General features: G+C 37.9%; 1 protein-coding gene across 1 annotated transcript; it reads right to left on the reverse strand.

Annotated features, from left to right (window-relative positions):
- Window positions 1-1803: 1803 nt before the first annotated feature.
- On the reverse strand, window positions 1804-7390 carry LOC113059302 (tumor protein p53-inducible nuclear protein 1-like). Its single transcript, XM_026227691.1, has 4 exons — window positions 7168-7390; window positions 5070-5377; window positions 3040-3391; window positions 1804-2368 (listed from the first exon to the last, which is right to left on the reverse strand). Exons 2-4 carry the CDS (start codon window positions 5176-5178, stop codon window positions 2116-2118), a joined length of 714 nt encoding a protein of 237 aa, XP_026083476.1. The 5' UTR covers window positions 5179-5377; window positions 7168-7390; the 3' UTR covers window positions 1804-2115.
- Window positions 7391-10502: the final 3112 nt, after the last annotated feature.

Below are 10502 nucleotides of genomic sequence, written 5' to 3' on the forward strand. Positions count from 1 at the left end.
TTCTGTTTACTAATAGAAAAGGGCAGAAAACTTAATTTTGTATTAAAACATTTATTGAGAAGGGAGTATACATAATGACAAACAGTTGGTTTTGAGACATATGAAATGAACAATTTATTTGCAAATTATACTACTCATATAAAACAGTCTGTGTATGACGTATCCAAAACATATCAGTTCAAGAAAAACATAAATATACAATGCTAAATAATCCTAAAACCCTACACTTTTGGCAAAGTGCTGTATTATTCCAGTAAAATGAGAAAAAAAAAAAAGCGACAAAAAACCGCAACTAAAGCATAGTCTAAAACTTACCAATGCCACAGAGAATTTTCTTCACACATTTAACACAGAAAAAAATTTGCTACATTTCATGTAAAAGTTGACAGAGCGAGCAAGTGGCTCACAGAGACAAGGTAATCCTCTGTGCATAGTAAAATTACATTTGTTTGTGTCCCTTTGGACAAAGTTCAAGTTCTTCACGGATGCATTGTCATACTGTTCACCTGGAAGGCACATGATCCCCAAACGCAATTCAAGGCAAAATGAAATCCCTGTTATGAATACCAAATATCAGGCGTCTACTGACATAGGGAAAGACCTCCAGTACTACTCGAGGAATATGAAGAGAACCTTATGTCCCTTCCATTCCCTTCGTCCACAGAGAAAAATGTCAGAAAATGCAATATACTGCTCAACACAGAATGCAGCAAGCCAAAAAAATTATAAAAACAAAACAAGCTGTAGGTGTTATCCTTGAGTTGCTCATGCATGAAATATGCATTCGACTGAATGTCAGAGTTACTGAATTCAGTTTCATTCATTTAGGGGAGACATTTACCTGGGCAGTGTCACCGGAAAATTACAACAAAAGGTTGCACGTGATAAAGGAATAAAGAGTAACAAACAAAACCTACAAAGAATTTGAAGTTTTTTGCTACTTTACATATTTCGCTCAGTAAATATATCATGTAACTAGTCAAATAAAACATGAAAAGGCATGTAACACAAAAGGTTACTACAAGTGAGAAAACTAAAAATATATATAACATTTTTTTTTAAATGCTAACAGTTTCACTTCATTGTAAAAGGTTTTAACAGTCAATTAAGAGAAAGTGTTGTTTTCACAGTCCTCGGAGGAGCAAGCTTTCATTCGAAGTGTGAGACACACATTATGTTAAAGATTTACATCAATTACAAATATTTCCACAAGGTAACATACACACTGATAAAGTTAGAGGTTCCCCAGTATGAACGGAGACAATTTACTGTCTGCAAGTAATCTGCATTTTTAGCAAAGAGCAAAGGTGAACAGTGATGACCCTGAGACATGTACTGCAGATATATAGCAAACATAAAAATAAACATTACAACACAATGTCGTTTTTTTGTTGATTTTTCACCTGTTGGAAAATTAGCTCTACACAGTCATACATCAAACCAGTCACTAAAGTCACTCTAAAAATAGAAAACCTACATACATATCTATGCAGATAACATACACTCTTATCAACTTCATACTGATATGTAATATATTCTATATTTTGAATTTTTAAAATATTTTGGAAGTTTTTTTTAAATATATTTTACATATTTTGAAATCTACTATGGATACAAGGCTTTTAGTGATAATAAACCCAGTATATTTTACCTTTCTTTTTTTAAAGAGAGAAAAAAAAATCAAAGAGGAAGAAAGTACTGATCTACAAAATCACAGGCAGGTTCCCTCCTAACCAGAAAAGTGCTGCTGATGATTTCATCACCGATGTGATCAAACGTAGTATGGCTTTAAATAAAATAAAAAAAGCAGAGACAAGTTAAAGGCATTGAAAGTGCCAAGCTGCCTACAAATGCTCAAACAGAGCACTACAACATCATGCTCACTATAACAAAATACTTGGTTATTCAACCTTCAAGACACATAACATAAAACAGAACCTATAAGATATAGCTTATAAAGGAAACACGATGCAGACACATTCAGGTCGAGTGGAACCTGCCGTGAAGTAAAGTGACCTATGGCATTGATTCTAAAGGACTCCATTCCTTCTGGCGAAAGACCAGTTCTCCCAGTGTGGAAGGGGTAGCGTACAGGGGAGAGAAGTGGGGACTGCCTCAGTAGTTGTACTGCCTCTGTCCCGGCTGGTGAATATAGCCTCCAGTGGCTTTGGCCTGTCTGGCTCCTCCGTCGCGCAGCAGGTTGAGGCGACGGAGGGCATTGCGAGACAGCTGCTGGCGCTCCACCTTGTCACGGATGCGCTGTGCCAAGCGGCTGTTCTTGGTCTGCTCCAGAAACCCGGCGTGAGCAGCAACAAGAGCAGCTGTGTAGCAGCCAGAAGGGTGACTGGGCCGGCGCTGAACATCAGATCTGCAAAGCCAAACAGAATCTGTGAGATTCAAATATTTCACATTGTCATAAACATTATTACACATATCTGACATTTTTGATTCTGGTTGGTCAGACAAACTTTGTGAGTTCTGGTGGTTTCGAGGATGATTGTTTTGTACATTGCAATGCATTATAACACAAACAGGTAAGATCCATATAATTATTTATTTTAGTTGTAAGTTGTATGATTGTACATTTACTTTGAGAAAGATTTGAGCTAATGAAATATTTCAACTAAAAAAAATATGTCATGACCATTTGTGTACTTATGTGGCAAGTATCTGTGTAATAAGCAAGGTAATGTACATCCAGCCAGTTGTTATCACAAATTATTACACTGCGCTGTGGAATACTTGATTCTGATTGGTCAGTCGCGACATTCCGAGGTATGTTATCCCTCGGCCTTCATCACGGAACTTTTGTGTTCAAACATTTCAACTCAAATTAATATTAAGTGTCTAATTATTTACTCATGTGGCAAGTAGCCGTGTAATAAGCAGGATAATGTACATCCGGCTCGTTGTTGTCGCAGAATAACCCCCTTCAGGGTGATACTAGTCCTAATCACCCTGTCGGGGTTATTCTGCGATAGCAACCAGCTAGATGTACTTTACCCCTTGCATAAAAAAAAATCTCAATCTGCCCTTTACCTTAAAATGGATGGCTCATGGGTGCTGTCCTTGGCAGGTCGTTGACGAGGGCTTTGAACGGCGTACACGGACATGCTGGGATGCTCAATCAGTAGGTTCTCCAGAGGACTGGTCTCCAGCAGGACCGGAGCTCTGCCTCCAGCCATGAAACACGGCGGAGGAGTGATGAACCAGCTTTCTTCTAGCCCACATGTCGCCTCTAGACGTAAGAAGTCGCCATCCTCTGCATCAGTGTCTGCCACTGAATCCAGAGAGGAGCAGGAAGGGCAGCGCACGGGGGAGTCCAGGGGAGCGACATCGTCAGAGCACACCTCCACCAGATCATCTCCACACGCACCGGAACAGGCCTTCGCTACAGAGAGCAGAAAGGATGTCAATACAGTAAAATGGCAGTTTTCCTATAATAATAAGTTCACAGGAGTCTTAGTTTTTGTACTGTTCAGACTATTCATGAAATCCAAAGCTATACACTTTTTGAAGCAATCTGAGTCTGGCAGACAATTCAATGAGGGGGAGATCCCACTGACATTGTAGAAGTACTAGATTTCAGTCAAGTCATATGCAGAGAGTAAAACATCATACAAACAAACCAAACCATAGTTCATCACTGGTTCATACCAAGAACATCTGAACACTATGGAAACCAAAAATGGCGTAAACAGTTGGCTGTTGGGAAGAGCCTACACATTTAGTGGCCTCTAGAGGGCAGTGTAATCGAACAATCCTTCACCACTTCTAAATATGCAAAAACTTGACAGCCTTCACGTGAAGTTAATGTGACAAGTTTGAAATTACAGTGATAACGCCTTATATTTACACAAAATGTAACAAGACCAACTAGTGATTAGAGAGTCCCACACCCATAACACAATGTTATAGCACACATAGAACTTGTCTTTCACAGAGCCACACCTTGTTTATCTGTAGCCCTGCAGCATCCTGCCAGATGACATCAAACATATTCTCAACTCAGCTGGTAAAGAAGCCATTTAACCCTCTTACAGCACTCTTCAGTGTCCCTGGGAAGCCAGTTAACCTTTAATCCTCGGACCATAATGGAAAAATACTCACTTCCATCCATCAAGCTTTATGGATATAAAACCAAAGAAATGTTCCCATCCTGTCTACCTCAGCCTTCAGGCAACGACTGATGTTTGTAATCATTCCATGTTCAAGGCTTATTTGCTTTACGTGCTTAAACGGTAACTTAGTCTGTCCTATTTTTAATCACAGACTCCAACATAGACACTTTTGTCTGACAGGCTAAAAACGTTGGCCATAAGCATGTCTCCCCCTGTCCTAAAAAAAGAGAACTGGACCATCCAGATTGCCTTGCACCTGAAATATTCACACACATACACAATATGGGAAGGCCTGTATTTGGGCAGGCAGCTTATGAGAGGTATCATGTTAATGAGGGCATGAAGTCTGTGCCAGGGGTCACAGAATCTGTAATACTGTCCAGCAGACCACGTCATCAGAACCAACTGAGGTGATCTAGGGTCGACTCATGAATAAGAGCATACCCAATCTGCTCTGATTTCGGGGGGAAATAAGCAGAATGAATGCATGAATGCATTTAAAGTATATGCAAATTGCCCTTTATCTCCATCATGTGATATTTGAGAGTAAAACTGAATATTCTATTGGAAAAACGAAAGGGAAACTTGACTATATAAACTGGAAAATGCTGACTTAAGCATTATTTCATGGATGGTATGGCCTAAGTGACATCAGCAGAAAAAGAAATGATTCAGAGGAAGAGCAAGTACACTTTGATTAAATATTCTGAAGACTCTGGAAATTGACAATTGGGATAATATGCAACAATACTCAACATTAAAGTTACAAACATGCAATAAAAAAGGTTATGCATTAATTTTATGTTGACTTGAAATGCTGAGACTACATCACCCTCATTCTTTGGTATGAACTGCTTGTTCATTTCTGCATTTAGGGAGAAGCTCTTACACAAGATCCATATTTCAGTTCACTAACCAAAAACAGGAAATGCAAGAAAGATCTCTCACCTAGATAATCGACCAGAATCCACTCATCCTCCTCCTCTTTCTCATTGAAGTCTGGATCCACAGGACATCCACTGTCTCCAAACAAGACGCTGGTGAACCTCTGGAACATGGTGTTGTCTGGGGCAGAGGCGTGAGGCTGGAGAGTCCTGCTGGAAGTGGGTGAGGGCCTTGCTCTTTGGTCATCAGCTGCGGGAGCCGCTCACTGAGATCTTGGTAAAGGTGCTAAAGTGCATTAGTTACTCCTTCTCAGCCGAGGAACACCTGATGAAGTTCAGCCATAGCTCTTGTTGATTGTGCAAAAACAGGCCCTGGAGGATAATCAAAGATAACCGTGTTGTTAAAGAAAACGTAGACACAAACTGGCCAGCCTTTAAGTACAGAACTGGTTCTGTCACAATTAGCCCATAAATTACAGGTCATAAAATACAGACAGATATTCCTGAGAACAGACCAGCCAAAACAACACAGTCTAACGTGTCTCTGCTGTCACAGATACTGTCTGTCCTCTTCACACAAAGCTGATGCCTATGAAAACTGATCTTTGTACAGATACACCTGACCTCCTTCAGGAATATGACTCATGAGGGTCCCCTTTTCCGTTGTTTTGCTTGCAATAACAAAAAGAGACAACTGTGAAGGACTACAAGCTGTTCTTCACCTCACTACATCATTAAAAGAAGATAACCGAGTCTTACTCCCTTCCACCTGCTCATAGTCAAGGCAGCACTCTTTGTTGTGTGTTTAGGGGGTTGGGGCTATTATGAGGTCACATATGTATAAGATACCCTTCATAACCCCCAAAAAGAGGATTATAGTCTGACATGCAGAGATAAGTAGGACTAGGATGGCCTTTGTGTCAAAACTGCAATGCTGAGAGGTCACCATTTTAAAGCTAAGGAGATATAAATTAAATACACTGAGAACTTCATTATGTATCAACTTGTTTTTTTCATTATATAGGAGATCTTCACTACATACACATTTCTCAAAGGAAAAGCAGCCCATTTAATCTCATTGTTGTTGTTTTATTATTATTATTCTCATGGGAGATGTTCTAAAAATACATCATGAAATATGTCGATACAAAACTGAAATGGAACAAAAATGCCAATGCAATTCATGTTAATGTGGTGTAGACAGAAAAATCACTAAATAAATAAAAATAAAACAAAACTTGCAAAGTGCACATTTATGTACATGACAAAACGAAAAATGCAAAAAAAAACAAAAAAAAAAAACAAGCCTGGTCAAAATGGTCTTCAGCTGGTTTAGCTGGTCTCCCCCACCAGACCTGTGTGAAAACTGTCCAAAACCATTCTGAAACCAGTGCAGACCATCTTAGCTATTGTAATATTATTCTATGGAGACAGCGTTGAAGCGTCTTTTTTATTATTCTTTTATTTTATTCTGCAGGCCCAGAACTGAACACTGCACATATTTCAATGTTTATTCACAGGTATTGTTCAAACAGCTGGTCCATAATTGATAAAAATGCAGAATCATAGAAAAAAAAGCATCAAAAAGCATCGAACGCAACAAAACAAGAACCTACTTAAGGTGACATAACGGTTACATTAGACTGCTAAAATAATTTATTAACGCAGCCATGCATTGAGAAAAGCATGCATCATCGTGCTTATTACAATCTGAATGATTGTACAGGTGCAAACATGTACGAAAGCTGCATTAGCTTGTCATATGGTTTATCGACCCGCCTGGCCGGGGGAGGGATGAGTAACCCTACACCGAGCGACGGGGCGGACCGCGAACACAAACGCTTCAACTCGCTCTGCTGAACAAAGCTTAATTCGTAAAATCCGAACATGCTTACATTGCAGAAACAAATAATGAACTTAGCAAATCTACCTGCATGCTTTGACAGGTAGTGCTATGCAGAAAGTCGACATTTTTAAATGCATTTTTTTCCTTCTATTTTTTTTACATTTAGCTACATGTTCGACCAAATTTTCACTTTTCTTTTTACAACCAAAATTGAATACTTTTGTATAATACATTCGTAGTATTTAGCTCCTGGGCGTTTCTATAACGTCTTAATGCAGAATGTCGGTCGAACACCAACAAAGAGGTTTTAACTCACCTGCGGCAAAAAGTAATGTAAACAGGAAGAGGGTTGACTTCAAGAACAAAAACAGATCAGTTCAAGTGGTTGAGGTAGATTATTTGCCGTGAGATATAAGATATAAATACAGTTCTTCCCGGAAGAAGTTTCTGGACCGTTTAGCTCGTAGTTTCACGTTCAGTTCCTTTTCGTTTCTTCTCCGAGGTCTCAACTGCTCTCTTTGTTATTGTTGTGGAAAATTAACAGCTGATCGGCCGTTACGTAGCTGAGGACAGCCTATGGGCGGGGCTTGTCAGAACCCTTTCAGCCAATGAAATGGCGCCCCGGACTATGACTGACTGTCACCAACGCACGTGACCTCATCCCGGGAACGGCAAGACCGGGCAGAGCACTCCATGTTAAGGAGTGTCAGTAACCAAGTGTTTTTTGGGATGTTCAAAGATATTGAAAATATGCTTTAAAAATAGAATGGTTCAACAAACCTTACATACTGTCATCCTGACTTTTGAGTTCATTTTTGAGAATGATTTTGACTGGGCATGATCAAGGACAGAACTATAAAATCATTTGCAAGAATCTACTCATTGCAACTGAAATGACTGGAATTTTTTCACAAAGATCATCTTCAACCAAGCAGTGTTTAATTCATTCTGATGGCTCTAAAAACTTTTAACTATATTAATTTGTACGTTACACAATTTTCATCCGTCTAAACAAACTGTTAAAAGAGCAGCATAGGATCATGTGTGTGTCAGTCGGTCATCATAAACCATAAAATAACATAATAAAAATGCATTAATTTAATTAACAAATAAATAAATGGACATACAATATAAATTTAATTTTTATTAGAAAATAACATGATTGTGCCAGCTTCCTCATATAAAACTATTTAACCACAGAATGGCGTGACTGACCAATCATAATCAAGTATTCTAGATAGCATCCAATAATGATTAAAAGTCTCAGACAAAACTGTCATTTTGGGGTAAATTGTAAATTGTATGCACTTTTTAGCCCTATACTGGGTGAAAATGTTTAGAACAAAACATGGAAATCCTCCCCATTATAGATGTAGGCCACCAGTTTTTTGGGAACAAAGCACTCCACCCCCTCAACATCTCAGATGGCTGTTTTGCTAAGAGAGGCCCATTCTAAGATTCAGCTATAGACCATTTTCTGCCCCCGCATAGACAATGGTTTTGAACAAAAGGACTTACACTGGTGAGTCAGCAGATCTAATAAAGCAAGCTAAACATGATATTGCATCATCCATATATTCTGATTAATCTACATGAATTTTTATAGATAACATATATATCATCTAGACACATTAAACATATTTATAATCCCTAGTGTGCTTAATCAAAATATCCTGCAATTTTACTTTTGGTATAGTAAACTGGTATATTTAAAGTCTACTAAACTGGAACAATTAATTTTGTAGTGCTGAGGTCTAACTAAAGATATGCTTAATATTTGTGCCAAAATGGAACTACTGCGAGTATACTTCAGGTACACTTTGAATATCTTGCATTTAAATACTTATATTATACCGAGATCATATAATCCAGTGACATTAAAACACATTTTAGGCCTAATATTAAGAAATGTGCAATACTCCAAATAAAGCTCAATTATCAGTAAGTCTTAAGTGATATACCAACAAATATTCTAATGGATTTTAAATATACTTAAATATATATTTTAAATAAAATAGGCATAGGTTTGGCATTACTGGATATACTACATAATTGGACCCTTTGTCCTGTCTTCCCTTCAAAATGAGACAGATGACCTTTTCATTGGGATGGGATGGGAATAAAATGTAACTTTCTTTCCTGGTTTGGAGTTCTTTCTCTGACACAGACCTTTTTCTCCTTTCCTATCCAATCAGTCCACTTCCACTTTTTCAGACCACAATACTGGTCCCATTTATGTACAGGAGGGACAATCTTCCTGTTGGATAAATGTAACCCTGGAGCACAAAACCAGTCTTAAGTGTAACATTTTATAAATTTACATTTATACATAATCAGAAAACGGAAAAAATAAGCTTTTCATTGATGTATTTGTTAGGATAGGACAATATTTGGCCGAGATACAACTATTTGAAAATCTGGAATGTGAGGGTGAAAAAAAATTCAAAATACTGAGAAAATCACCTTTAAATTTCTCCAAATTAAGCTCTTATAGCAATGCATATTACTAATCAAAGATTAAGTTACATTTACGGTTGGACATTTACAAAATATCTTCATGGAACATGATCTTCATTTAATATACTTATGATATTTGGCATAAAAGAAAAATCGAAAACTTTTTTTTTTTTTTTTTTTGGCAATTGCTACAAATAAACCCCAGCGACGAAAAACTGGTTTTGTGGTCCCGGGTCACAGATATGTTCTAACCATCCATTTTCCCCCTAGGATGATGTGATAGTGAATCAGCATTCTCATGCGCTGTCATCATGTTTTTCTTCTGTTTCTGTATATTTCCTTTATTTACCCTCCAAAACAAAGTCACACCTGCTCACTCGGGTTTAAATCATAAAGATGAGCCATAACCCACCCTGACCTCGACAGGCCTTGTCTCAAGTGGTAGCAAAACACTAACTGATTGTAAAATTGTAAAAAAGTAACTTCATGGATGAAGTGAGACTTTTTGCATGCTATTGACATTTTTACTAAAAAAAAAAAGGTTATTATTTGATAAATTATAAAATGAAGCTCAGAGATCATAAAATCTGAGCAAAGCACATGCCTAATTCCACCCAAACTAAGAAATTTTAAGATTTCTGATCTCTTGTCCGAACTGATTCTTATCAAGCCATAAAAGAACATATTGTCCAATATGTGCATTATGATTCCACAGCATTCCTGATCTAAACAACATATTATCCACTGTTCAGAGGTCCACACTTTGACCCTCTGATGTAATTCTGATGACACTCTGATGTAAAAAGGTTTAGGGCATGTACCAAGCCGTTGTGCAATAAACCATAGTCAAGTTATTTAATTTGACATAAAATGAGCAATTGAAAACAAGGCTGTGAGGGATACTAACACCATATAATCTCACAAATGGACAGGAGTTTCTGTGGCGGGTTTTATACAAGTTCATACATATATTCTCAGTGGTAACCTTTTTGTGAGTCATTCTTTGATGTGATACAAGCGTCCATGGATGATGAAACTAATATGTCACAGAATCTTTGTGGCATTTCCAGAGCCTCTTTTTCTTGGAGAAACTAAAAGTCAAAAGGGGAGTGTGACGAAGAGTTTAATCACAAAAAAGCACTAAGTACACAGACATGCTCTCTGAAATGTCCTGGTTTACTACCTGACACTTAG

Source organism: Carassius auratus, chromosome 41 (assembly GCF_003368295.1).
Source record: "Carassius auratus strain Wakin chromosome 41, ASM336829v1, whole genome shotgun sequence".
In the NCBI taxonomy this organism is placed as follows: Eukaryota; Metazoa; Chordata; class Actinopteri; order Cypriniformes; family Cyprinidae; genus Carassius; species Carassius auratus.